The sequence below is a fragment of the Haliaeetus albicilla genome, chromosome 29 (assembly GCF_947461875.1).
Source record: "Haliaeetus albicilla chromosome 29, bHalAlb1.1, whole genome shotgun sequence".
In the NCBI taxonomy this organism is placed as follows: Eukaryota; Metazoa; Chordata; class Aves; order Accipitriformes; family Accipitridae; genus Haliaeetus; species Haliaeetus albicilla.
Window position 1 is genome coordinate 2,150,856 of NC_091511.1, and position 27,768 is coordinate 2,178,623.

The following is a 27,768-nucleotide window of genomic DNA, read 5'->3' on the forward strand; positions in this document are numbered from 1 at the left end:
GCACAGCCTGGGAAAACCAAAGCCAGTAGATGAACTCAGAGCTCTTACAGAAGGCCTCTGCACAGCAGAAGCGTCCTCACTTCCAACACCCTGGATTTTTCCCCTCTATCTCCTTCACTGCCTCCCATCTCCCCGTGCTCTCCTCTTGCCCAGGCAGCTTTCTCATCCATTCCATGACCTCCCAATGAGTCCATCTTTCTCTGTGTTTGTGGGGCAGATGTTACCTCAGAAGCATTGCTCCAGCCAAGTCAATTGCATCTCCTTCTCTTCTTCCTCTGTTGTCACACGACTGCTCCAGCTGCCTGATGCCCTTTTGGACTTCCGAAGCCCTTTTGTCCTCCCGTCTGCTGTTAAATCCTGTTTCTGGAGAAGTGACAACCGGTTGCTCTCCCCTCTGTGGCATCTTACCTGCATCTTCTGGAGCTGGACAGCTGGTGGGAACTGTCGCCATCAGCCCCGCCTGTGCTTGAAGTCTTCTCCTGGCACGGGCGCAGCTCTGGGTGTGCTTGGTGCGTACCATGCTTCCTGAAGGAGAACAGCAACAATCAAAGTGACTCCTGGGCAGTGTCCTGCTGGGAGAGCCGATTTGAAGGCACATTTACCGCAGGTCCTGAGGCTGGCTGGTCCAGGGGTGCTCCCTGTCCCCCAGCTCAGCCACAAGTCCCACATCTGGGTCCTTCCAGCAGGATTTTGGAAAGCCCGTTCCCAGCTGTGAGCACCAGGCCAAGGGCACAGGGCAGAAACAGCCCCCTCCTCCGAGGGCCCCAGCCCCCAACTGGCCTCTGTCCCCAAAGTACTAAGACTTCCAAACAGGGTCTCCCTGTAACTACCTTCAGTTTTAAGAAAAGAAACTGTCTGTATGCTCCCAGATTCAGTAGTCTAAGACTGTCAGAGGGTGATTTGGAATTCAATTCCACAACAAACGAATATCCATTACAGAATCTCAGCCGCCATCTCCATCATCGTCATCACTGACCCACAAAAGCTGCCTTGTAAAAAATCTTGCAGCCAATTAAAATTACCCTCTCCCCCCCAATCTTTGTTCTTCTCATACTCTCAGGCTACTGTGGGAACAATCATATAATTATTCTGTAATTACCACCAATCTGAAACCCCTCCAAAGCATTATTCCCTGACATGACTGACAGCACTGTTGGTAAGGAAGAACCATCACTAACCACACACCCACCTGTTTGTCCTTTTGCTTCTGTGACCGAGCCGGTCCACGTGGATCTCTCCACCTGACAAGAAAAGACCGGCCCCAGAAAAATATCTTACATTGTCTTGGCTCTAGAGTAAGCAAGGAATTTATGATAGTGATACAAACAAGTTTAAGAGAAAGCAGGATAGTGGAAGAAGCAGAAAATGTGATATGTCTCACCCACCTCTAATTTCAGAGGAAGTTCCAGGGGTAGGGTTTTGTGTTTGTCTTTGGGGGTTTTTTATCACTGCACAGCACAAGTGAAAAAACACACACCTGCATTTTATGTAGAACTGTAAACTACACGAGTAAAACTATCTAGGCTATGCAATTACACTTCTTTCCAGGCACTTTTACATTTCACTGGAGAACTTTATGTTAAAATCCCTAAATTCCGATATGAAAATCTTTGAAAAGAACAATACATTGAAAGAAAACTGTCATTTAACAGTTTATATGAACATGTTTCTGCTGCCAAAGGCTGTAACACTTTTGAGTATCTTTGCTGTCTTCATCTTCTTTGTCTTCACTTTCTTCTGCTATTATAGCTACTGTGCCTCAACATAACATTAAACTGCTCAAGCACTCTCGCAAATTATATGAAATCCAAAATGCCTTACTGTTCTAGTTTTGGCTGGGATAGTTAAATTTCTTCACAGTAGTTTGTATGGGGCCATGTTTTGGATTTGTGCTGAAAACAGTGTTGATAATACACTGATGTTTTAGTTACTGCTGAGCAGTGCTTACACAGCGTCACGGCCTTTTCTGCTTCTCACACCGCCCCACCAGCGAGTAGGTTGGAGACGCACAGAAAGTTGGGAGGGGACAAAGTTGGGACAGCTGACCCCAACTAACCAAAGGGATATTCCAAACCATATGACATCATGCTCAGCAATAAAACTGGGGGGGAGGGCGGCAGGGGGGCCACTGCTCAGGGACTGGCTGAGCATTGGTCAGTGGGTGCTGAGCAATTGTTTTCATGTGCATTGTTTGTTTTTCTTGCATTTTATTTTCCTCTCTCTGTTGGTTTTCTTTCTTTTCCTTACAATTTAAAAAAATAAAATTCTTTTCAATTATTAAACTGGTTTTATGTCAACCCACAAGTTTCTTTCTCACTGTTACCCTTCTGATTCTCAACCCCATCCCACTGGGTTTTGTTATTACCATCATGTTAATGACACAATCGATCCTGCCAAACCTGCAACCTGCAAAACCTGAAGACTAACTCATGCAAGACACGTTCCAGAAATGACGATCAGCACAGAAAAGAAAAGCATTAAGTATCTGTCTTGTTCTGTCCTTGCCAAAACTGCTGGGTGACCTGTCATCAGCCTCAGTGACTAACAGCAGGCAAGACTCTCTCATCTGGCTTAGCTCAGATGCAGCTCCTAGGAAAACAGCTACTTCAGAAAGTCATGCCTTGTTCTTTTGGGAAAGTGTTTCAAGGAAATGTTTTTAAAACTCTAGAATGGTAAGACTAAACATGGTAATCTCACTCCAAGTTCTAGCTCTCCCACACATTACCTTTTTTTTGTTTGTTTTCCCCTCTTTTCACCAAAAGGGTGGCACTTCTTTCTGAAGGCAAGGTGAGTTACATGGGGTACAGAGACAGCCCACAGAAAACTGAGAAATGAGTCTGTGACCACTTCCATCCCCATTCCTTGTTTGCACTCCTCTTGCACTCCAACACTCCTGGCACACTCCTTTCCTCACCAGCAGTCAGGCCTTATGCAGTCTGCACAACATGTGCAAGAGGATGACTTCGCCAGATACTGCCCAAATAATCTCCTGCTTGAGTTCTGATTGGCTCAACTTTTCTGTCCTTACATGCGGTCTCGCCCCGTTCTGACCCACTCAGAAAGCTCCTACAAGGATCATCTCACTCACTGCCTTAATCACAACTAACAGCCTCCTTAACACCCTGAAGCTGTTTCTGTCACTTCTCACATACAGTTAACATGGCCTTTCATGACTTAGCCTCCTCCCTCATGTCATTTTCCCACCAAGTACCAAGACAACACCTCCCAATTACAGGCCCTGAGAGCAGTTTCCACTGACTGTCCCCTGCTACACACCAACAGGAACAGCACTGTCTTCTCCCACAGCCATCTCTATGCTCAGAAGGAGCTGTTCACACACCCCTGGCAGCTGGCCTTGCTGCCTGAAAATCCTTGCAGTGCTGCTCAAAGCTGTGAAAACTGTTGTGCTACAGCTGTACCCACATCACTGTTCCTCATTCTGAGTGACATGGCCCATTTCTGTGTATTCCCACCTGCCCACAGCCATCTGGTGTTTTCAATCTGGTAAGCATTTTGGAAAAGCACTCTTTTATTTTTTTTAATACCGGCTTTGACTTCACTACAGTACAGGCTCAGAGTCCATGACTATGGCTGGTAAAGTCCGTAGCAATACAGAATTGTGTAGGGATGAGTGGGATAAGTTCCCATTAGTCATCTGGTCATCTGGTTCACAATTGACTCCAAGTCCTCCATACCTACCTACCTACCTACCAACCTCCTGACTCACTGGAAATGAGTCAGACTGCACCAGAATTAACACTGTCCGACCTGGTCAGACATATTAGACCACAAATGGTGGTTTTGAGACAGAAAACGCAACACAAACTGCCGCGATTGAGAGATGGGACACAGCTTGATGCAAGCAAAGAGTGTCGTTTTATTGTATATAACACTCGTTTATACAGAAAATTAGAAGATGCGTTTTTTAAACTGATTGGTTATTATGCTCCAAAGTTCTTATCAGCGTGCGCTAATTGGTAGCTACTTAAACTTTAGCAATTGGACTGTCAGCAACTAAGCTATTTTTGCAAAAGACTCTAAGTTCCAGCCCTTTATCGAGCATGACTCACGGGTCAGTAATTCTCCAACACATCGGCGCCTCTCTGTTTCCCTTATCAGTCCTCCCAAGGTTTATAGCCTACAAGTTCCAGGACATCCCCTTCTAACAACGGAGCAGTGCCCGCCATCCTGTCTGATTCCTTCAAATCTCTCCCCACATCTCCCCGCTCCTGTTGCAGAAAAAAAATCTTTTTCATGGAGCGCTCTATCAATCGTTGCAAACATTGTAACAAGCAGGGTAAAAAAGCAATAAGAGAATAAAGACGGCTAAAGCATAACTAAAGAAGTTCCGTAGGTGTCCTCCGTAGCCTCAAGATGGTCAGGGAGTTGTTGTTCAGGAGGATGATCTGGGGGTTGAGCAGAGTCCCTGCCGGGCTCGTTGGGCGCTCGAGGCAGGGATTCATGGAAAGGACGCACGTTCTTTGCTGGAATCCACCTGGGGCCTTTCTCTGTGGAGACACAAGCATAACCTCTTCCCCACGTGACAAGAGGACATGGTCCCATTATTTTACCTGTTTCTGGGTCACGAACCAACACTGGGGCTTTAACTAGTGTCTTGAATGAAGTATTTGCGTTAAAATGTCGAACTATCGGAGGATTATTATCTAGCAAAGAACAATTCAAGAAGTTAAAAACATACAAAGCTTTTTGTAATCATTCCTCAGGGGTGGCAATCCCTACTCCCCCTTTTCGTTGTTGTAGTAAGCGCTTCAAAGACTGGTGAGAACGTTCAATTAGAGATTGACCTGTCGGGGAATGATGGATGCCAGTAATTTGAATTTTTTCCGGCGCAATACAGAGGCCTGCTGAGTTGACGGCAGCCGTGACAAGGGCCACAGCTTCCTCCATGACCTCGTGATGTTGTGCGGCCACCAAGATATCATCCATATAATGGTATAACAAGACACTAGACATCGCAATCCTAACCGGACTAAGTACTTTAGCTACATACCACTGACAAATTGTAGGACTATTCTTCATTCCTTGTGGCAGCACAACCCACTGGTATCTTTGCAACGGGGCTTGCATGTTGATGCTTGGAACTGAAAAGGCAAATTTAGGAGCATCCTTGGAGTGCAGTGGGATATTAAAAAAGCAATCTTTAAGGTCGATAACAGTCAAATACCAATTTTGAGGAATCATACCGGGGGACGGGAGTCCTGGTTGGAGGGCTCCCATATCTTCCATAGCATCATTAATTTTTCTGAGGTCGTGGAGCAAGCGCCACCTGCCGGTTTGTTTTTTAATTACAAAAATAGGCGAGTTCCAAGGACTGGTAGAAGGCACAATATGCCCTTTTGTTAACTGTTCCATAATTAATTCTTGGAGGGTGCGAAGCTTTTCCAGTGGTAGGGGCCACTGATCTACCCAAACAGGGGTATTGGTCTTCCATGTCAATTTAAGGGTGTCACGCGCTTCAATGGCCCCTTCTAAAAATGTGTCCGAATGGACATTCCCCACTGGGACAGCACATCACGCCCCCACAGAATCATAGGGACGGGTAACACAAAAGGTTTAACAGAGGCTATATGCCCCTCTGGACCTTGGATTTGGATTAATTCCACACTTTGGTGGCTGTTACCAGTTCCTCCAATTCCAGCCAATACGTGGGAAACATTAGCCAGAGGCCATTGTGGAGGCCACTTAGCCAGAGATATTACTGTGACATCGGCTCCAGTATCAATAATTCCATTTAGTATTACTTGTTGCCCTCCGTGGATAAGGGTACATTGACATACAGGTCATAGATTATAGAAATAGATTGCACCCATAGAATTTGTGGGTTCCCTGTACACCCAAACCCTCCCCGCCTTTGAGATTGATTAGGAATGGGGGAGTTCGTCCCCGCCAGAATCAATATTAATTGCGCTACACGACTACCTTTAGGTATCGTGCAGGGAGGAAACGGGAGTCCAAGCCATAATTTTAATTTCATCAGTACTATCAGAATCAACGACCCCTGGTAATACAAAAAGCCCTGATAATGTGGTAGATGATCTCCCTAACAACAGCGCTTGTGTTTTTGGGGGCAAGGGTCCCGAAATATTTGTCGACAGCAAGTGAACTGAACAATCAAGTAACGTTACTGTGTGGGTGGTTGCCAGGTCCAATCCGGCACTCCCAGCTGTTGCTGGACAAAGACTTGAGGCACTGCTGCTTCCCTCCGTGGGAGTTGGAACATTGGCTGCGGTACTTATGTCTGCACGCGTCACCGCCCCGTGCTCCGCGACCGGTTTCCCTGTATCAGTTGACCCTGAAAATCATACTTAGACCGACATTGATTAGCATAATGACGCCCTTTTCAGCATCTAGGGCAAACCCCAGGGGGTTGGTACCTAGCTCCCGTATTCATAGCCAGGCAGTTCTTTTTTAAATGCCCTGGTTTGCCACAGCCGTAGCAATTCCCCAAACCTGACAGACCGCGCATGGCTGCAAAGGCAGCAGCCATGGCCTCAAATTTATGATCCACAGTGCCAATTCTATTACAAGCTTCCACCATTTCAATCAGTGTAGGATTCGGTTTAGGGAAGGATTTCAGGAGCTTTTTACAATCCACATTAGTATTTTCTACAGCCAGTTTCAACAACAAAATTTCTCGCGCTTCCGCATTGTCTATCTGACGCTCCAGAGCCTGTTTTAATCTATCAATAAATTGCATATAGGGCTCTCGGGGTCCTTGGGTAATAGTTGTAAAAGCTTTCTGTGGCTTTTGTGTGTCAGGGACCTTAAAAAAAGCCTTTTTCGCTTCTTCACGGACCGCTTCAAGAGCCTCCCAAGGGATATCCCGTGCCTGGGCTACCGGATGAGCATGCTGACCAGTGCCGGTAAGATGTTCTATGGTTAATGCAGCCACAACTGAATTAGCATGACCTGCAAACATAAGAAGAAGTGCCTGGAGCCCCCCCCTCCAATGTGACTCCCACAGCGTAAACTGAGTCGGAGTTAACAGTAATTTTGCTAGAGACTTTAAATCATGAGGAGTCATAACATAAGTATCAAAAACAGAAGATAACAGGCTCGCGAAATAAGGAGAGGAAAGCCCGTGCTCAGTGACGGTACGGCACAGTTCCTTAATTACGGGAAAGTATAAGGCTTCCCATTGTACCCCCCGGCCCTGATAGATTACGGGGGCAACTATCATTTTAGCAATCTCGAGATCCCCTTCCTTTAAGGCTTGGCGTCTTATGTTAGCCCACATGTCGTGTGGGTCAGGAGGCTATAAGTCTGGCTCCTTCTCGGGGTCTACCGGCCCCGGATCAAAGGGGTCCTCCTCCGCAGCGCCGACCTCTGGGGGTCCTCGGCAATTTTGACTTTCTGAAGGCAGAGAAGGGACTGTGGGGACATTCCCTTTTGTCTTTACATTGCCATTATCACTCTCCTCTTGAGCTTTTAGGGTTTGAAAAATGATCCTCCACCACGGAAGCATACACTGTGCTTCTACATCCCCTGATGTGGCAGAGTCCCACAACTTCACCCCCACATCATCCCAAAGTTCCCGCGTAAAGATGCTAGAAGCAGTTACAGCGGGTATCTTCATTTGTACCCATTTAAGCATGGCTTTAAGATCATGCTCGGAGATAACTTTCCCATGCTTTTGAAGAAGAGCTTTCATAAGCTCATATACGTCTCTTTCCAGGGAAGACGCTTGATTCCCCATGTTTCCCACAGCTCACCTCTCAACTCCGGAGGGATTTCAGGCCGGCCAGCTCCTGCTTCCTTTCAGCAGCTCATTCAACGTTCTGTGGGACTCGCAGTATGCCACGCAGATAGGTGGTTCCTGGACCCTATCACGTCGGGGTCACCAATTTGCCGCGATTGAGAGACGGGACACAGCTTGATGCAAGCAAAGAGTGTCGTTTTATTGTATATAACACTCGTTTATACAGAAAATTAGAAGATGCGTTTTTTAAACTGATTGGTTATTATGCTCCAAAGTTCTTATCAGCGTGCGCTAATTGGTAGCTACTTAAACTTTAGCAATTGGACTGTCAGCAACTAAGCTATTTTTGCAAAAGACTCTAAGTTCCAGCCCTTTATCGAGCATGACTCACGGGTCAGTAATTCTCCAACACATCGGCGCCTCTCTGTTTCCCTTATCAGGCCTCCCAAGGTTTATAGCCTACAAGTTCCAGCACATCCCCTTCTAACAACGGAGCAGTGCCCGCTGTCCTGTCTGATTCCTTCAAATCTCTCCCCACACAAACCACCAGAACAGTAAAAAAAACAACCAGAAGAAACATACATAAACCAAAGGCCCCTATCCAAACCCTGAAAAGACAAACAAGATAAAAAAGGAATCTCAATAAAAAACAAAAAGACCACCCAGAACACAAGACAAGGCAAAAATAACAACTCCAAGAACCCAGGGCCAGCAAACCCACATCAGGTCCATAATGGTAACATGCTTTAATCCTAACCTGCCTAAATTCTAGCATCCTGTAATCCTGCCATCCCATAGCCCTAGCACTCTGTAACGCTAGCATACCATAACCCGAGCACATTGTAGCCCTAAGGTATCAAAAAATGGAACACAAACTCCCTGGACATCTCTAGCAGAGCCTGCAGGTGGCCCCAGATCTCAGACATCAAAACTTTGAAGTGGGAGTGGGACAGAGCCACCAGGACACCACCAACATCCATCTTCACATCATCCATCACACTCTGAAAAAGTGCCTGGGTTAAACGCTCCATGGGAGAAAGGCACTTGGAGACGCTGAACCGGCCAACCATGGCCACAGGGCTTCAGCTCATCATTTCTGTGTCAGAGCCACCAGGCAGATGACCCCATCCTCCCTGCGAGACCCCTCAGGGCAGCCGTACCCAGCTCTGGGGGGCTAGATATGGCCTCGGCTCTAGGGGGAGATGCTTCCTTGGAGCAGGATCTCTCACGGGGGCACTGGGAAACCCTCCTCAGGCCTGGATGCCTGAGAAACATCTCTGCACTGCTCCATGTCTCACAAAAGCAGGGGCAGAAGGCGGCTGCTTTGCTTGGCCTCCAAGAGAACCAGTTCACCTAGGCTCGTCCGTAGCCACCGGGCGCCTTTGCTGTCAGGTGGGTCTCAGCGTTGCTCTGCAATCGGCTGTCACCTCTCTGAAGGACGCTCTCCAGCGCATGCTACATCTCCACTGGGTCTCCCTGGGGACAAAGATTGAAAGGGAGGGATGGGATTTGCTTTGCCCGCATTCCCAGGCTGCCACAAGACAGACCTGCCACCCCCCAAATCAGCTGTAGCATGCGGACACCACATATGAGCTGAAGATGCGGATGGCAGTGGGGCTGTGGGGAGCAGGCAGGCTGTTCTGGGGTGCCCCTGGCGCTGGCAGAAAGCAGAGCTGGAGAGAACAGGAGGAAGCCCAGGGCAGCCAGCAGCTGGTGGTGGGGCCCAGCAGGATGCAGCACCTGTGGAAATGCCCAGCTCCTTGAGCCTCAGTCCCGGGGCTGCAGCATGGGGCTGGCACTGCCTGGGGCTTCGCTGGGAAAAATCAGGCAGGGGTGACCCTGAAAACCCACACATGTACCCAGGCCCGGGATTCGACAACCCGTTCCTTTGCCCATCACTGCCATGGGATCCAGAAAAGCAGTGCCATTTGCCCCGGCATGGTCCTGAGCCACCATTTGATGGATGAGTCTTTAACGCAGCCTAAAAAGAGGAAAAATTGACCAGAACTAAGCTGTGCTCAAGTTTTTGCAGGCAGCATGGTTTTTTGAGCTGCCTGGTGCTGCCATGCCTGGGCAAGAAACAGGGTGGCTGCCTGTACCTGCAGTCAGGCGGTGGAGTATGTGCAGCAGGGGTGGTGGTTGGTGCAGCTGTTGAATGGGTTCAGGCTTTAAATGTGTCCAGACTGGTACGCCTGGTTCCTTTTTCCTTGCAGTTTGTATTGAGAGCCTAAATACTATTTTTTTTAAAAGCAAAACCATCAAGAAAAAACCCCCAAAACAAAAACAAAAACCAGCTCGGTGATTTCCCCCCCCCCCAGCTGTCCTTTTCTTCCCCCAGTCCTTGCCACTATGCAAGGCAATGCTCATCACCAATGCTAGGGCACAGGACTGGGCCCAGGGCAGGGCTTTGGCAGGCAGCACATTCCTTGAGGCTCCCGGTAATGCAGTTCCTGGGGAGTGCTCAAGAAATGGGGGCAGTTGCCCAGAATTGCTATTTTTGGTCTCTCCCCATCACGCTCTGTCTACCTCCTGCCCCTATTTTTTAATTCCTCACTCTCTCCACTACTTTTTTCTTTCTCTTTCTCGCTCTCTGTCTATATTTCCTCATTCCTCTCTCTCCTGCAGCCTGGCCTCTCTTTCCTGCCTGTATCCCCTGCTCAGCTGGGTGGGCCTTCTCTCTTCTCTCTGGGCCTCCATCCTGCTCCCCATCCCCTTCTGCTCCTCTGCCGTCTCCATCCTGGAAGCCACCACCGTTTTGTCCTTCTCCCCCTCCTTGTCCTGATCCACATCTCTCTCTTTATCAGTCTCTCTGGGCTGTTTCCCGTCCTTCCCTTGCCCTCTGCCCATGCCTCTCCCTTTCTTTCTCTCTTCCCTGCCTCTCTCCTCTCACCCTTCCCCTCCGTCCCTCTCTCCTGCTCCCTGTCCCATCTCTCTGTCACTCCGCTCTCCTGACGCCTTTCCCCTCTCTCTGTCGCTCTGTCCTTCTCCGGCCAGCCCACCGCCCTGTCCCCCCTCTCTCTGCCGCTCTGTCCCTCCTTCGTCTTCTCCTCCTCCTCCTCCTCCTCTTCTTCTTCTTCCTCCTCCTCCCCCGGGGAGGCGGCCATGGGGCCTGCGGGGGGCGGGGCCGGGCCGGGGATGGTGTCCCTGCAGGGTCAGGCAGCAGGAAGGCGCGCCCCGGGGCATGCTGGGAGCTGTAGTCCTGGGGCCTGCGGGGCTGCCGGGGGCGCCGGTGGTTCCCGGGGCATGCTGGGAGCTGTAGTCCTGGGGCCTGCGGGGCTGCCGGGCGGCCATGTTGGCCTCTGCAGTCTCTGCTCCGGCTGCGGCCCGGCTGAGGTGAGGGCTGGGGCTGCCCGTGAGGCGAGCGAGGCCCTTGGGCGGGCGCGGGGGTGTCTCCTGCCCGCGGCCCGCTCCCCGCTCGGCTGGAGCCGGGCCCGGCCGGGGCAGCCCCGGCAGGGACCCGGGAGCTGGGGAGGGGAAGGAGCCGGAGACAGAGCCCCCCCCCCGGGCACAGGCAGCGGGCGCCCCGACTGCCAGAGCCCCCCTGAGGCCTGTCCCGCAGCTCCAGGCCGCCCCACGGCCTGTCCTGGCAGCAGCGAGCCGGGCCTCGGGTGCCCTCGGGCCTCGGTTAAGGCGGGGGCGGGGAAGGAGTGGTACCGAAATCCGGAATAAGACTCCTGAACAGCAAGGAGAAGTTAAGAAGCGGGCACTCCTTTATTGCAGCGCTGGGCACGCGGGGGATCGCTCCACCTATCGTGTGCACCTGGCTAGTCTAACTGTGCAGGTTAAATACACACCTGTTATACATAGTCACTAAACTTCTGGAAAATGCTATACATAATCATTAACTTTCTGATAAATCATTCGCATATATAAATGTCTCTTCACACAGGCGCAGTGAAGGTCTCTGGTGGTCTTCAGGAGCCCTCCGGTGGTCTTCTGTAGTCTTCCTCACTTGTCCGCCTCTTGACCTCTCTTGGGTGATTCTGCGCGGTACGATTCTCACCATCACCTATACTAGTTTACATAAAAATGTGTAGCGCTCGCCGCATATCAAGGTGCCACGATTAGATCACTGATCAGCCCCAGACCAGGGAAAGAGACAGATAACACACACAGTGTGAGCGCCAACTTCCGCCTTTTATTGCGCAGTCAATTCCTTTTATACTAACAAGGGTAGGCGGGATTACAGACACATCATAAGGCTGCGACTAACCCTCTAACTTTCCGTGACATCGCGAGATCTTCCGAACGCCGAACCCTACAAAAATGCATACTATGTCTGTTCTTAAATTTATCCTTTTCTAATAATTGGTCCTTCAGTCACACCATCTTCTTAATATTCTTATGTTAAAACAATCATTGGTTAATCTCACTTAACTCTACTGATTGGAATCCCTGAAAATTAGATGGAGGTGGGAAGGGTGAGGGGTCTCCAGGCAGCAAATTGGTGTCCATAACGGTTTCTTTGGTTTCTTAAAACAAAACACTACAAATCCACAAACCTTTGTCAAAGTTTCTGTGGTCAACTGATTTTAGACAATACTTGAATTCTTATGGTTACACATAGTGCATTTTCTAAAGTTCCTAAGTTCCTATGACTACATTTCAAACTTAACACTCCCATACCTATGCTTCACAATTTTCTACTTCTTAATTAAATTTTAATTTCTTTATCAAAATATTTGCAACAGGAGAGGTGTCTGCAGGAGCTCCTGCAGCAGGAGGGACTCCAGCCTGGGGCCGGCTGCAGGAACCGACGCTGCTGCTGCTTTCCCTCTCCCAGAGGCCACACTGAGGGCTCGGGTGTCCGTTGACTGCATCTGGCTGAGGTGGGCGTGGGCTGTCTCTGGCTGTGTTTTCCTGGCAGCGGGTGGACGCTTGCTGCCTTTGGCGAGGAGCTGCTGCGGCTGAAGCCAAAGAGATCAGAAGAAGGTGAAGCAGCTGGAGAATGAGGACGGCCGTCCCTCTGTCTCTCTCCAGCTGCAAGCAAGAGAGAGCCGACCTCTGCGGGGCAGGAGGGATCCCTCTGCGTAGTCCTCGGCAGACCAGATCACCAACGTGCACCGTGGGCTCTGTATATGCAATGGCAAATATAGGGCGGCCCCGTAGTGGGTGGCTGTGTATCTAGGAAGCCTCATGTTGTCAGACACCAATGCGTTCTCTTAGGTGGAGGACAGGCAAGTGACTGGAGCTGCAGAAGGGGAAGGCAGGAAAGGACACACAGACAGAGAAGGAAGTGCCAGAACTGTAAAGTTTGCCTGGTAATGCAGAGAGTCAGAGCTCCGGTGAGTCCCAGGCCCTTGGGGCCATGTCACCCCTCTTCTGTGCCCCTCAGTACCTCCCTGCCCCCTCCCCTTTCTCTCTGTGTAATTCTTTCTCACTTCCCTGTACCTCTTCCCCTGTCTCTATTTTTGTGTCCTGCTCCCTGTCCCTCTCTTTTCTCCAGGCCCCTCTTTCTCTTTTGCTCTACTTGTCCCTTTTGGTTCCTTGCTGCCCCTCTCTCCTCCTCCCTGCCCCTCTGGTTTTTTTCTTCCTCTCTCTCTGCCCTGCAGCCCATTGCTGTTGTTGTCTTCTCTGACTCTTTGTCCAGATCTGCATCGCGCTCTGATTTTCACAGTCTCTCTGGCCTGTTCCTTGTCCTTTGTCTCTCTCTGCTTGTATGTCTCGCTCTGTGTCCTTATCTGCCTGCCCCACCCCCCCGTCCTTCTGCTTCTCTTTCTTTCTCTCTGTCGCTCTGTCCTGCTCATCCCTGTCTTTTTTCATTCTCTATGCCACTGTCCCTGTCCTTCTTCCTGTCCATCTCTTATCGCTCTGTCCCTCTCTGCTGCTCCCTGACACTTTGGGGTTTTTCCCCTTCCTCCACCTCCCTGCCGGGCTCCTGATACCTCTTTTGCTTTCTCCATCCTTCCGTGCTGCTCACCGTCCCTGTCTTTCTCTTTGTTGTCGTTCTTGTCTGTCACTCTGGCCTGCTCCCTGCCCCAGTTGTTTCTCACTATATCCTTCTGTCCTGCCCCCTGCCCCTACTCTTATTTGCTCCCTCTCCATCTTGCTGCCCACCCCAGGCTTTTTTTGCAATCTCTGTCCTGCCCCCAGTCCTTATTTTTCTTTCTCTCTCCTGCCCCCCCCTCCTTTCTGCCTCTCTTCCTCTTTCCCTGATGCTTCTTTTTCCATCTCTGTCCAGACCCCTGTCCCTTTTTTTGCTCTTGCTGTCCCTCTGTCCTTTTTCTTGCCCCCATCTTTTCTGTCTTTCTGTCCCGTTCCCTGGCCCATCCTTTCTCACTATATCCCCCTGTCTGTCCCTTCTTTCCCCTCTCTCTTGCGCAGTATTTTTCTTTTCTCCATCTCTCTGTCCTGCTGCCCATCATGGTTGGTTTTTCCTCCCGTGCTGTCCTGCTCCCTGTTCCATTTTTCTGTCCCTGTCACTCTGGCCTGCCCCCTTTGTCTATTTTTTACTTCCTCCATCTCAGTCCTGCAGCACATCACTATTTGTTGCCTCTTCCACCCCTTTGTCCTGCTCCCTGCCCCTGTCCTTGTCTCTCTTTCCTTTTGTTCTGCCGCCCATCTTTCCCCCCTTCTGCTCCATCTCTCTGTCCCGCTCCCTACTCCTCTCATTCTCTCTCTGGTTCTCTGTTCTTCTCCCCGAGTCTTCCCCCTGCTCTCTACCTTTGTGTCCTGCTCCCTCTTCAGGGTTTGCCCTCTCTTAGTCACTCTCTCCTGCTCCCTGTCACTCTTGTTTCTCACTCCATCTCTGTCCTGCAGCCCAATGCTCTTTTTTCCTTCTCCATCTCTCTGTCCTGCTGCCCAACCCCGGCTTTTTTGCCTCCGTGTCCTGCTCCCTGTCTCTTTTTTTTGGCCTGTCTTTCTCTTTGTCCTTCCTCCCTGTCCCTTTTTTCTCTCTCTGTATCGCCTTGTCCTGCTCCCTGTCCCTGCCTTTCTCTGATGATCCATGTATGTACTGCTCCCTGTTACCGTCTTGCCCTGCCCCCCACCCTTCTTCTTGTCTTTTTCTTCTCTCTATCCCTCTGTCCCTGCTGCTTCTCTCTCCACCTCTGTCCTGCTCCCTGCCCCCATCTGTTCTGTCTTTATTTCTCTGTCCTGCTGCCTGTCCCATCCTTTCTTGCTATACACCACTGTCCAGCTGGCTCTCCCTTTTATTTGTCCTCTCTTCCTCTTTCCTGCTTCTCAGCCCTCTTGTCCTCTTCCCCTGTCTCTGTCCTCCAGCCCATTGCTGGTTCTCCCCCCTTCTCAGTCTCTTTGTCCAAATCTGACCCTCTCTTTATTTCTCAGTCCCTTTGTCTTTCTCCCTGTCCTTCGTTTTCTCTCTTCATCTGTACGTCCTACTTCCTGTTCCTGTCTGTCTCCCCTTCCTTCTTCCTCTTTCTGTCCCCATCTCTCTGTCCTGCTCCTCACCCCTACTTTGTCTTCCTCCTCCTCTCTGCAGGGCACCTCGTCCCTGTTTGATTTCTCCATCTCTCTAGCCTTTCTTTCTCGGCTCCTCAGTCTTCTCCCTCATCTTAGTGTTCTCCTTCTAGTCCTTTGTCCTCCCCATCAGCTTAAACTGAATGACCAGGTGTCCCTGTGCTCTGGTATTTCCTTAGCATTGCCCTAGGGAAGATCTGTGGTTTTAGGGCTAGGGATCATTAGGAGCTGGTCTCCTTGTGTAGGTGGCAGAGCTAGGTGTAGTTAAAAGCAGAGGTTGTTCTCAGCTGGTGCTCTCTGCCTCTTGCTCAAACAGCAGGCTGCGTGCCTTCACTTGAAGGAAGGTTTCTTGTTCTGCGCTTCTTGCTCCTCGGGACGCTGCACAGGAGTTGGTGGCAAGTAAAAGCACTTGCAGTTGGCTTTTTTATGCAGTCTTCCTATGGAGCTCTTGGTCTTGACCGATTTCTGGGAAGCAAGACCTGAGTGCCTGTGTGCTCCTAGACGCTGTGCTGCCTCCCCAGATAGGTCCACCCTCCTCCACTGCTGCTTCTTCCACACTCATGTAGAACCAGGAGATGCCATAGTGTGCCGATTCAGTAATGCCCTGGCAGCGGGGCTGCGCTGGGGAGGCCTGGTGGAGGGGGTGGCCGACAGGCTGTGAGGTCACAGAGCCCCGCTTTGACATGCTGTGCTGTGCCAGCTGCGGGCAACACTGCGGCAGCAGCGGCGGCAGCAGCAGCAGCGGCAGCAGCATGGTGCGAGCCTGGGGGGCCGTGGCCCTCGCCTGCCTCCTCCTGCTGGCCCTGCAAGCCTGGGACGCCCAGGCTGCTCCAAGGCGAGCGCAGGGAGCAGGTAGGCAGGCGGGCAGGGGGCCAGCACCCAGCTCCGAGCAGGGCAGCGTGGCATCCACCGCACCTCAGCGGGGCAGCAGTGGGGCCAGGGCTAGGGCTGGGTCTGGGAGAGCAGCTGGGCCAGGCTGAGCGAGCCAGGCAGGCACCCTGTGGGGAGGCATAGAGGGGCTGCAGCTGCTTCGGGGGCATTTTCTGGGCGAGCAGGGGAGCTGGGAGCGGTCGTGCAGGGTAAGAAACCCGGCGCTGAGTCCCTGCCGCCCGGCCCAGTCTGTCCCCTGTATGTGTGTTGGGCCGGCGGTGGTGAGTAATTGGTGCTGCAGGAGCCAGGTGACAGCCCGTGGCAGCGCTTCTCCCTGGGCTGGCTGCAGCCGTGCCCAGAGCTGTGGGTCTGGCCTTCAGCCTCGGGGACGTCCCGGAGGGGCGTGCTCAGGACTTGTCCGCTCGGGAAAATGGGAGCATTTCTGCTCTAGTCCTGCAGCCCTGCTCCCCTTGGATGACCCGCAGGTCCCCAGCCCGGAGGAACACGCAGGGGTAGTGCTGGCGCAGCCTTTCACAGGCTCTTGTCCCCAAGAAGCGTGGGCGATCGCTTTTTCCTCCAGTTCGTTGGTGTTGGCTTCCTCAGCCAGTTTAACAGAGTGATTCGATGGAATTTGTTACAATGAAATCTGTGACTTAAAGATTCGAAAATGGCAAGGATTGCCTGAAACTTGCAGCAGGGTTGCACACAGGTGGAGGTTAAATCAAATCACACATGGGCACAGACGGAGAAGACGGTTCTGAACCACACACAGACAGGCGAAATAGTTCCGAACCAAACTCCAAATGCACACGCACAGATACAACAGTTCTGAACCAAATTTTACCGCCCCCCCCGAGGTTAACCTATGATTAAAATTTCCCTTTCATGAGTTTCATGAATTACTCGCATTTATGTGCCAGCATTCGTCAATGGACGGTCAGTAAAGCTCACGCAATCGGGCCCTTAAGTCCTCGCGAAACCGTTGACGGACGACAATCTTTCAGTCCTCGCAAAATCTACCCTGGGCGGCGTCCCAGCTCAGGGGAGATGCTGGGTCACACAGCCCGCTGCAGTCCCAGAGAGCTCCAAAGGTCTCGCCTTGGATCGCTGTTTATAGGGTCTCGAGATGATTGGCTTTGGTCATTATTTTACATTCTGGCCACAATTTGTGCTGAGTCGTTCTGATACGTAGTTCGGGCAGCAGATGGCCCAGGGGTGGCCAGGGGCTGCCTGGTGCCCTAAAGGCGCTGCACTTACAACCAAGATAACAGCACAATAGGGGGGTTTCCCAAAGCATCCATGGTTTATCCTGAGGTCTCAGAGTGGCTCAGGGGGCAGCACCACCACACACCTGTGTTTGATTACCTGTTTGGTTCCCGCAGTCCATGTTGATCAAGATGCTCGGTGGAATTCTGTTCCTGAGGTTGGGGGAAATCCCAGAGGTAAGAAGTATTCAGTCTTCATTTGTTATTGGCCTTTTGTATTTTTTAATATTTGGTTTGTTATTTCTTAATGTTTTGTTGTGGTAGTTCAGCCTTCCAGGCTGAAGGCTCTTCTCTGTAAGAAGGCCAGCAGGCTCTTCTCTGTAAGAATCGTGAATGATCATTTTTTTCCTCTGGGGCTACATGCTCCCACTTTAGTGTGGGCTTCCTTTTGTGTGTGTGAGAGGTCTGGCGAGAAGGCCCTGAGAGGCCGTATGTTTGTCCATCTGGTCCTTGAGGGGTGTTGCACATGGGCTGGAGACAGAGGTTTGAAAGCTGCCAGGTCCCAGCCAGGTCCCTCTGCAGCTTTGGACATCTCAGCCCGCGTCTGGGTTCCGTGTTGTTGCCTGACCCCCTTCCAGTCCCTGCGGGTCACTAAGGAAGAGGTAGATCACAACGTGCGATGGGAATGTTTTTCATCTCTGCTTGGTTACAGCTGTCCGTGGAGACAGGGGCTACTTGACTTCTCAACTTGAGCCTGTCCGTGAGCCTTGGGGCGATCCCACAGGTAAGGCCCTTCAGTGAATGAGCATTTACATTTTAATTTTCTGTTCCTGTGAAATTTAGCTTACTACTTTCTTGGCTGATGCTCAGGCACGCAGAAGAGCAGAGAGGGAATGGGTCTGGCTCAGTGATGTGCCCCAGGGCGCTCTGCCTTGCTAAACTGTCTTTGACAGCCTCTCCGCCCCTGCACTGCTTCTAGGGCTGGCCGCAAAGCCAGCGGGCACGTCGGGGTTGAGCTTTGGAGCTGGTGTGAGCTCCAGGGAGTCCTGTCTCCTGACAGTTCCATGCCTGGTTAGTGGCCACTGCAGGCACCTGGTAAATGTTTGCAAGATGCTCCTGAGTGGAAGGGAGAGAGGAGTGCTCTGGAGTAATCCTGTGTTTGAATTGCATTCACTGTCATTCAGATCTGAAGAAGTATGTTGAAGTATTTCACGGGAGCTGCTCTGTCCTATGTTCATTTACAGATGTGGCTGCAGGCGATGGTTATCCAGCTTCCTGGCTGGGTTCCAGGGCTGACCCACAGGCAGGTCGCATGGGTACGTCATGGCTTTTCACTTCTTTGAGAGCTGCCAGCTCAAAGTCCGAATGTCAGCCAGGTGCCTCTGCAGGTGTGAGAATACAGACCTGCATGTGCGTGCCGTGACATTACGTGATCCCCTTGCACGTTCTGCTACTCGGTTATGACGATGTGGATCAGAACACGTGATGGTAACCTCTCGTGGGTGTTTGGTTGCAGATGTGGCCGGATGGAGGGCTTTTCCAGCTCCTGGGCTGAATCCTGGGCTGAATCCCAGCTGGCATCCCAGGGGTGAGTAGTCAGTCTTTATTGACTTGACAGAATAAGCGCTCATTTTCCATATTTTATTCATGTGACATTTACCTTCATACTTCCTGTTAATGTCCTCAAAGACAAAAGCATAAAGCTAAAATAGGGAACTATTCCCAGAAGATATCTGCAGTTCCAAAGGAAATCCCAAAAGACTTGGAGAAAGCAGCACCTGTTTAATGTATTTCACTCTGTTAACCGTACAGCTTGGGAAGCTGAGGTTTTAGATTCATGTGTGGACGTGGTGCAGCCTGCACAGCAGGAAGGGATCAGTCAGAGCCTCGCTGCAGTGGCACTCGATTTCATGCCTTGCCTGGGCTGATGAGCCACAGAGATGGCCCAGCACAGCGTCTGCTACCCATTGTGGTTCTGGCTGAGTCCCAGAGGCAGCTGCTGCCCCAGTTGTACCATTGCTGGTCAGAGCTGCTTTGTGCAGATGCTGGTATCCAGATGTCAGGAACCAGTGTGTGCTGAATTTGTGTTCAAAATTTGTGTTCAACACAGCCCAGTTTGCGGCTGGGCAAGTTCAAAGCAGGAATGATGTCCCAAGAAATCTTGGCCGCCCTTTCCTAATGTTGGAATTCAGGTGCAGACGCTGATTCTGCAGGCATTTGTTTGTGATTGACATTCAGCCTGCAGACTGACAGCTGTGGTAGGATGAGTGTGACTGTTGATGCTGCTCCCGGAGCATGTGAGGCACGTGCGGAGGAGCTAATTGCTCATGAGCCATGAGAGGGCCAGCACCCTGCCAGTCGCTGGAGGGGAGAGGGCCCTTGGCTTGTGGAGCCGATGCGCAGGCAGATTTCAATCGCTGGGACCAGCAGGCTTTGCCTGGGCTGCAGGCAGGATTGATCCTCCGGCCGGGACTGGAGCAGCCCAGGCTTCACAGCCTGGTCCAGCCCCTTTGCTCTCCCTGATGTCTGAGGACTCTCAGTGACACCTTGGAGTCAGGGGTGGGTCGCAGCCGGACACCCAGCTTGAGGCCGGACACCTCACTTGAAGGTGGCCTTAAGTGGATCGTTCAGTTAATTCAGTCTTGGGTGGTTTAGCTCTCCATTTCTAGTTGTGTTTCAGAAAACTTGGCTGTGGTTTTCCTCTTGTTTTGGGGGACTTCACTGCCACTTGTGAAAGTGCCCAGAACATGGTTGCAAGAGCTTGGGGTGCAGTCCACCATGTGTGTCTGTTCCCCTTCCTGTGTGCTGGAGTTGGCATGGTGGGATGTGCTTCTCAGAAGGCCTCTTTCCCCAGCTGAGCTGGCTGCGGCTTTTTCCCATCCTCTTTGAAGGAAGCAATTTAGCATCATCTTGCAGTTTGCCAAAAATGCAGTACATGTAATGTGAACAAGAAGATCACATGTGCAATTTCCCGTTTTCCCAGCAGGTCAGGTTTTGCTGTCTGTATCGGTAGAGTGAAAAGTGTCATGTGCTTAATTTTTTCTCTGTGAACGTCACATTCTTTGGACTAGATGCACTCCCAAAAGCCCAGGCTTTGTTTCTAAGCTTTATTAATGTATTTGGAGACTATTGCCTCGTGAAGACATCGTCTTCCTGATGAGGAATGGTTGCTGCTAATTGTCCCGCTTTCTTTCTACAGAGACCAACCGTGAGACTGTGCAGAAGGAGGCCTTTCAGAAGGGAAGCAGGCACACTGTGCCAGTCTCCGATGAAGAAAGAGAGGCAATGCAAGAGACTGGCATGCCAGGTAATTGCTGTCCTGTGGTCATCCGGTATCACCAGTCAGAATCACTGTGTGCCTGCAGGCTCTTCCCCCGCAGCCCGCTCTTGCACATCATGTCAGCAGCCAAACCTGGAAGTGTCAGTGCAGAGAAGGTGTTGTCAAAGAAGCCAGGAGTGGCTCTCTGAGGACGACTGTCGTCTCTGGTGTGTGGAGGTTATTGCCAGCAGCGTGCCAGAGAGATGCTCGTAGACCTCTCTGGACGTGGTTAGAGATTGCTCACCTCCTGCCGCACCCAGTTCCCAGGAATTTAGGAACTTTGCCCTTTTGGGCAAGAGGCCATTTGAGGGCTACAACCCAGCCCTGCACCACACCCTCCCGGGGCCAGCCTTCCCGCAATGTGTGCATCGGGGCCGGGGGTGACAAGCAGGTGGCACTGCAGGAGCCAGGCAATAGCCCGTGGGCTGGATCCCATCTTTCAGCCTCTGGGACGTCCTGAAGGGGAGTGCTCAGGAGATGTCCACTTGGGAAAACAGGAGCATTTCTGCTCTACCCCTGCAGTGCCGTTCGTTGTTCGTTGGTTGAACTGCAGGTCCCCAGCACACAGCCCTGGCCTGCAGCCCGGAGGAACAGACAGGTAGTGCTGGTGCAACTGCTCGCTGGCATGTGGGCTCTTCTCCCTGAGAAGTTTAAGTGATCCTTCCTGTCCTCTGGCGCTAAGACACCGGAGCCAGAGGCACCAGCCACTGAAAAACAAATCTCTTGGGCATGTGAAGCACACTGTGAGACTATCCATAGCGCAGAGCACAGTAATGTGTGGCGTTGTCTTTTCTCCTGCAGGGGCAGATGCTGGGAGAAGGTCTGAGGCTGCTGGTCACGAATTGCTGCGCAAGTACTATATCCCAGTGTCCGCAGTAGCCTTGGCTGTGGTGCTGTCTGGGCTAGTTGGATCTTGCATAGTCATTTCACGGCTGAGGAAGAGAGACCCGTGAGTTGGCTTTTCCCCAGAGTTAGTTATTGCTGCAGTTGGCAATGGGGTATTTGCAGTTAGAGTATCCTGGAGTGCCAAGGCAGCTGCTGGCAGTACTCTGCTGAGATTTCTGCTGTAAGATTTTTTTACCTGGCCTCTTAATTCATATCAATGAGTAGTCTTTTCTGAAACCCATTTCTACAGAAGGAGCCAGGGAGATGAAGCAGCACTGGGACAAGCTGATACCGACTCTGCCTGGAAAAGTGAAGATCCAACTAGAGATAAAGGCAAAGCAGAGTCAGGAGAAGGAACAAGAAAAGTTGAGGTTGCTCAAGAAAATGGGACTTTCAACAACAGCTCCAGCCCATCACCACGGCCTTTTGTGGCAGAGCTCATGCAGCTGTACAGGAGCGCGAGCGCAGACCCGTCACCTCTGCCCGCTTGTCCCAGCTGCTCTTTCACTGACGATACCTCTTCACTGGAGACTTCGATTTCTCTCGACTCACCTCAGCCTAACCCCTTCTGGTGTCCCTGTCACCAGTTCCAACAGGGATACTGTACCTCAGAAGATGAGTCTTTTTAGAGTAAATAAAAAAAACATTTTGGCCAAAAGCAGTGCATCCTTGGCTGTTTTGGCCGTTTCCGTCGGGGTATAATGCACAGAGCTGGGACCAGCGCTGGATCTGTGAGAGAAGCTGTCAGAGACCTGCGCTCCAGTGAGGGACCCCTTTGTCCCAGCATCAGCCTGGTTTCCCAGCTGGGGCTGTCAAGAAGGCTTTCACCCACCAGAATGGGGACGTGCTGGTGGGACGTGAGGTGCGAAGGGTTATCCTTGAGCTGACTGGGGATGCTGCCCTGAATGAGGATGGACTGGGCAGAGAGGGAAGGGGGTGCTGGAAAGGATGGCCAACCAGCGCTGAGCGCATCAAGGAGGGCTGACGGGGTGGCAGAGGCTGCGGGGCTGGAGCAGCGTTGGGACGATAAATGAGCGGAAAGCTGGAGTGGGGCTGGGTGGGAGAAGGAGTGGAAGGAATGTGATATTGGTAACCAGGCTGGCATTAAAAATGGAACAGAGTATAACGAAATATTAATAGTACTGTAAAAAGAAATGGGTTAAGCTTTGCAGACTGTCAGCAAAGGGGAGGAACACCTTTGGAGTACATCTAAAGTCACGCTGGCCAAATACAGCAGATCCCATTAAGGCTGACGTGGAGGCCTGACTCGCGAGGGTCTTCTTTGACCATGTCAGATGACGCACAGGACAGACCTCAAACCCAGTCTTATCACAATTCTGCTCTGCAGTTGCAACTGAAGGGTACAGCAGCCAGGCAGAATATCGTTCTAGGCTGCCTTGCTGGGCAGTACGAGCACCTCCTCCCAGCGTTCCTCCCCCTGTGCAGAGCAACCCATGGCCAGCCCCGGGGAAGCCCACCACGCCGGGATGTATGATTTTTTTCAAAAGAATCCAGGCACTGAGCAGTCTTGCAGGGAGCCATAAGTGGGAGACAAGTCCTGAAAACCGGGGGCGTGCAAGCGGTGCCCATGCTGGAGAAAAGGCAAAGGGGGAGAACAAGGTTCGGGTGTCTCCTGAGAGGGCCTGACTCCGTCCCCTCAGGGTGTGGGTGCTGGGGTGGGGGGGGAGAGCTGCGGGTGGCACTCCCTGATGCAGGGATGGTTTTTGTCGGTGTGGCTCAAAGGAGCGATTGGTCAAAGAGCTGTGCTCCCCCACGTGCTCTCCATCTGGCCTCCTGAGTTCTGTTCAGTGGGACAGCTTGTCCCAACGGGTCAGCGAGAGCCTCCAGGCAGCAGCACTAGCGAGCCTCGGAGAGTGAACGTGGGCGAGCGGAAAAGAAATTGCGCGCAAATGTGAAGGGTGGCCGAGAAGGGGGAGCAAAGCCATGACACTGGGAAAACTGGATTACGGCCGTCCCAGAGAAAGAGAGGCTCCAGAGTGCATTGATTTGCAATGGCTTTGCAAGGTTCCTTTGTTTCTGCTGAAACCAAGGAAATGTTGCAGCCCCAGGATATTCGCTCATTTGGAGATGCTAACAAAGTGAGAAAGAAATTTCCTGGCAATGTCAGACCTCCTGTGAGATCACCAGTAGTGCGCAGGACCCACTAACATGCAGAATTGTTCCTCCGGGTGTGGATGGCAAGAGAAACGCAAATGCCGCAGACGCTAAGGATTTCCAGAAGTACTGCACAGAAGGTGCCGTGGTGGTCTTGGGCTCCGTGCTGCTTGGCATGGTCTTGTGTTGCGTGGTCCATCTGTGGAGGAAGGGAAGACGGTGAGTTGAGGGGAGTGTTTTTTGCCAAACTTGTGTATTAGATGGCTGAGATGTATTAGACATGAAGCATTTAGAGGTAAGGTATTCTGGAGTGCTGAGTTATTTACTGGCCAGACTCAACTGAGTCGGTTTCTACTGTATCATGTTTCAACTGACCTCTCAATTCACGGGCATTCTTTTCTGAAACGCCTTCTTCCTGTGGGAACTGTTAGTTAAAAGTGACCCTGCCTGGACAAGAGCAGACCCAGTGACGGACGTAGGCAGAGCAAGGTCAGAAAGTAAAACCAGCAAGGGATGAGAGGGCCATAGAAAGTGAGACCTGCAAGAGTGCCATCTCCCTACCATGCCCAGTTTTGGTCCCCTCGGTCTGCAGGGTCAGGTCTCCTTCCCGGCACGTGTAGAGCAGGCCGGTCAGGATGGTCAGGGCCGAGAGGAGACGAGCCGTGGGCAGGCAAGCAGAGCCCCAGCCGAGGGGTGCGGGGCGTCCCGTTTTCTGCACGGAGCTCTCCGTGCCCACAGCTCCCACGTGCAGCCGGGTGCCCGCACCTCACGGTGCACCCAGCGCTGCCCCGCACCCTCTCACCCGCCCGGCACCACAGCCACACTGGGGCCTCAGCAGCCTCTTCTCTCCACAGGCACCTCGCCGCAGCTTCAGGAACCTGTATCACTTCATATAAACTATGCATACCTCGCTGGAGGTGATCCAAGGTGAGACCATTGGAGCTCTGTGGGACTTCAGCGGGCTGTGTGACCCAGTGTCTCCACCTGAGCTGGGAAGCCTCTCAGGGTAGATTTTGTGAGGACTGAAAAATCATCTTTTGATGATTTCATGAGGGCTTAAAGCCTTAACAAAGATTTTGGCCTGAAAACGGTGCTTTGGGCCCTACAAATGGGTCTTTGGACACTCAAAATGAGGCCTTGGACATGAAGGAAACGGTGCTTTGAGCCCTAAGTGAGGCGTTTGTACCCTAACATGTGGGTTGGGACCCTAGCATGCAGTCTTTCAACCCTGGAATCAAGGATTTGGACCCAAAAATGAGGCTTTGGGACCTCAACCTGAGGCTTTGAGCCCTAAAAGGGGGTTCTGGACCCTCCAAATGAGGGTTTGGACACTCCAGATGTGGCTTGGACCCTAAAAATGCCTGTCTGGATCCTAAAAAGAGGCTTTGGACCCTGAACATGAGACTGCAAACTAACGGTGAGCCTTTGGGACCTAAAAAAGAGGGGTCTGGAGCCTAAAAATGAGCATTTGGTAGGCAAAATGAAGACTTGGACCCTAGAAATTCATATTTGGAGTCTATAAACAGGCTTTAGACCTTCAAAATCAGATTTGGAGGCATAAAAATGATGCTCTGGGCCCTTAACATGTATCTTTGAACCTTAAAAGCGTGAACCCTGGAACTTTGGACCCCCTCAAATGAGGGTTTGTACACTCCGGATGTTGCTCAGACCCTAAAAATGCCTGTCTGGATACTAAAAAAGTGGCTTTGGACCCTGAAAAAAGGCTTTTTTGGAGCCTAACATGAGGCTTTGGAAGGCTAACACATTGGAAAGTAAACACGAGGCTCTGGACCCTAGGAATTTAGATTTGGACTCTACAAATGAGGCTTTGGACTTTCCAAATCAGACTTTAGGGCTTAAAAATGATGCTCTGGACCCTTTTAAAATGCATCTTTGAACCTTAAAAGCGTGAACCCTGGAACTTAGGAATGAGGCTTTGGACCCTGAAAAGGAGGGTTTGGACCCTAAAACTGAAACTGTGGGTCCTCAGAAAAGGCTGTGGGTACTAAACAACAGGCTTGGACCCTAAATACGAGGATTTTAGTCCTCAAAGGGGGCACTGGACCCTTACCATGAGGCTTTGGACGTGAAGGGAACATGCAGTTTTGCAGCCTAAAATGAGGCCTCGATAGCAGACTTTGGGCCTTCCAAATGATGGTCTGCGCCCTTAAAATGAGTCTTTGAACCTTTATGAAGCGTGTGATGGAATTACTCCTTCATTGTTTATAATGTTGAGCAGCTGCCTGGATTATTAATGTTTCATAGTATTAATTCAGCAGGCTCTCAGTCACTTACTGAGGATCTGTGACGGGTAAGGGGTCTCTCTTCCTTGGGTAAGGATCTGAAACCTTGAGAGGTGTCCCTGCTCAAGGGGGCAGTCGCCGGCGTGCAGTCCAGCTGCACTTCAGGGAGAGCTCAAAGTGGGCACAACCTGATGAGCGAAGCGGCTGGCTGCTAGCCAACAGCCGAGGCAGGCCAGATGTCTTCATTTCCTCTCCGGTATCTTGTTCTGTACTTTGGTTATCTTGCACTTTTGGGTGTCGAAACCACCTTTCGAAGTCTTTTCCGAGACACCTTCGCCCCCTCACCTGTGAGCCAGGGGCTTTCCAGCTTGCAGGTTCACCCCCAGGACGCCAAGGAGCCTGTCGCTCCTTAGTCACCCCGCACCAAAGCACGGCTAGGGCTCAGGTGCATCCATCCCACCCACGCCGGTGAAGGACCGTTGTGAACAATTAAAACAGTCGACGCTCTTTCGCAGCTTCCCGTCCCCTCGGAGCTTTCCCTCCCCGCAGGGCTTTCCCGCCTCTCTGCCGCCTCCCGAGAGCGGCGCTGGGATTGGGCAGTGCAGGCCCAGCTCTGATTGGCGGCGCTTCCCGCGGCAGCAGCCGATTGGCTGTCGCTCTGCCGGCCGGGGAAGGCTCTGGGCTGCAGGGGGGGAGCGGTTGTCATGGCAGCGGCCGGCCCAGCCCCTGCCGCGGCCTGCGCTGTCAGGCGCTGGTGGGGGGGGCTCGGGGCCTGCCCTCGGGAGCAGCAGCGCGAGTTAACGCTGGGAAGTGTCAGGGAAATTCCCTTCCCGAGCCATCCTGTCGGCCAGTCTTTACAGGAGGAGGGCGCCTGAACTTTGTGGCTGTAGCTGTTAGTTCAGCGTAGGGGCTGCAGGGTAATGAGGTACTGGAATGTGGCCGCAGGCTCTGGGGTTGCTTATGCTGAAGGAAAACAAACCAAAGGCAGGATGCTAGCTGCAATCCAGCTTGCTTAGAAGAATGAACGCTACCTGCGACTAGCGTCAGGCTTCAGACCGTGTCAGGATGGCTTTGTCGCCTCGCAGCAAGCCGTGGCGCTTTAAAAACGAGGCTTGGGGCCCTAAAAATGAGGGTTTGGACCCCAGAAAGGAGGCTTTAAATCCTCAAAAACAAGGAACGTTTGGGCCCTACAATGAGGCTTTCAGCCCTTCCGATTAGGCTTTAGGCCTGAAAGAGTTAGACCCCCAAATGAACACCTGGACCATAGAAATGAGCATTTGGACACCCAACGTGGGGCTTTGGCCCTTAGAAATGAGTCCTTGTACGCCCCGAATAACCTTTGGACCCTGAACCTCAGGATTTTCTTTTTAAGTGGGCCCTACAAATGAGCATTTGGGCTGTCAAAATGAGGCTTGAGACCCTTAAAATGAGGAGAGGGATCCTACAAATGAGGCTTTGGGCCCTACAAATGAGACATGCAGGGAGAAATTGTGGCTTTAAAGATGAGGCTTTGGACCCTAAAAATTAAGATTTGGACCCGAGAAATGAGGCTTAGAACCCTAAAAATGAGGCATTGGACCCCCAAAATGAGACTTTGGAACCTCAAAATTTGGGACTAGAAACAAAAGACAAGAATTTGGACAAAGACCGGGGTCTTATAAATGAGGCTTTGGAGCCTCCAAATAAAGCTCTGGACCCTAAACCCAATCCTTCGTTGCCTAACAAGAGGGTTTAGACCCTACAAATCAGTATTTGGCCACTCAAAATGAGGCTTTGGGCTGGGAAATCAGCTTGTGTCCTATAATAAGGATTTGAACCCTATAAATGCAGCTATGGATCCTAATAACGAGGGGTTGGGCCATATAAATGGGAACTTTGACTCTCACCATCCCAGTAAACTAAAACTGAGGCTTTGGGCTCTAAAAATGAGGCTTGGTACCCTAAAATGAGGGCTAAGGCCCTACCAGTGAAGCTTTGGATTCTAAAAATGAA

General features: G+C 51.5%; 1 protein-coding gene and 2 long non-coding RNA genes across 3 annotated transcripts; 2 read left to right on the plus strand and 1 right to left on the minus strand.

Annotated features, from left to right (window-relative positions):
- Nucleotides 1-154: 154 nt before the first annotated feature.
- Nucleotides 155-10,728, minus strand: LOC138682866 (uncharacterized). Its single transcript, XR_011322767.1, has 5 exons — nucleotides 9,820-10,728; nucleotides 9,601-9,701; nucleotides 8,265-9,196; nucleotides 1,190-3,825; nucleotides 155-525 (listed from the first exon to the last, which is right to left on the minus strand). It is a non-coding gene; the product is annotated as an uncharacterized lncRNA (long non-coding RNA).
- A 38-nt stretch (nucleotides 10,729-10,766) lies between these two features.
- On the plus strand, nucleotides 10,767-15,786 carry LOC138682865 (uncharacterized). Its single transcript, XR_011322766.1, has 2 exons — nucleotides 10,767-11,053; nucleotides 12,412-15,786. It is a non-coding gene; the product is annotated as an uncharacterized lncRNA (long non-coding RNA).
- A 36-nt stretch (nucleotides 15,787-15,822) lies between these two features.
- LOC138682590 (uncharacterized) lies at nucleotides 15,823-22,076 on the plus strand. The gene is made up of 8 exons (XM_069773848.1): nucleotides 15,823-15,991; nucleotides 17,392-17,451; nucleotides 17,927-17,998; nucleotides 18,459-18,530; nucleotides 18,731-18,802; nucleotides 20,414-20,521; nucleotides 21,335-21,482; nucleotides 21,669-22,076. The coding sequence occupies exons 1-8, from the start codon at nucleotides 15,823-15,825 to the stop codon at nucleotides 22,045-22,047; spliced, it is 1,080 nt and encodes a 359-aa protein (XP_069629949.1). The 3' UTR covers nucleotides 22,048-22,076.
- The last annotated feature ends 5,692 nt before the right edge of the window (nucleotides 22,077-27,768 follow it).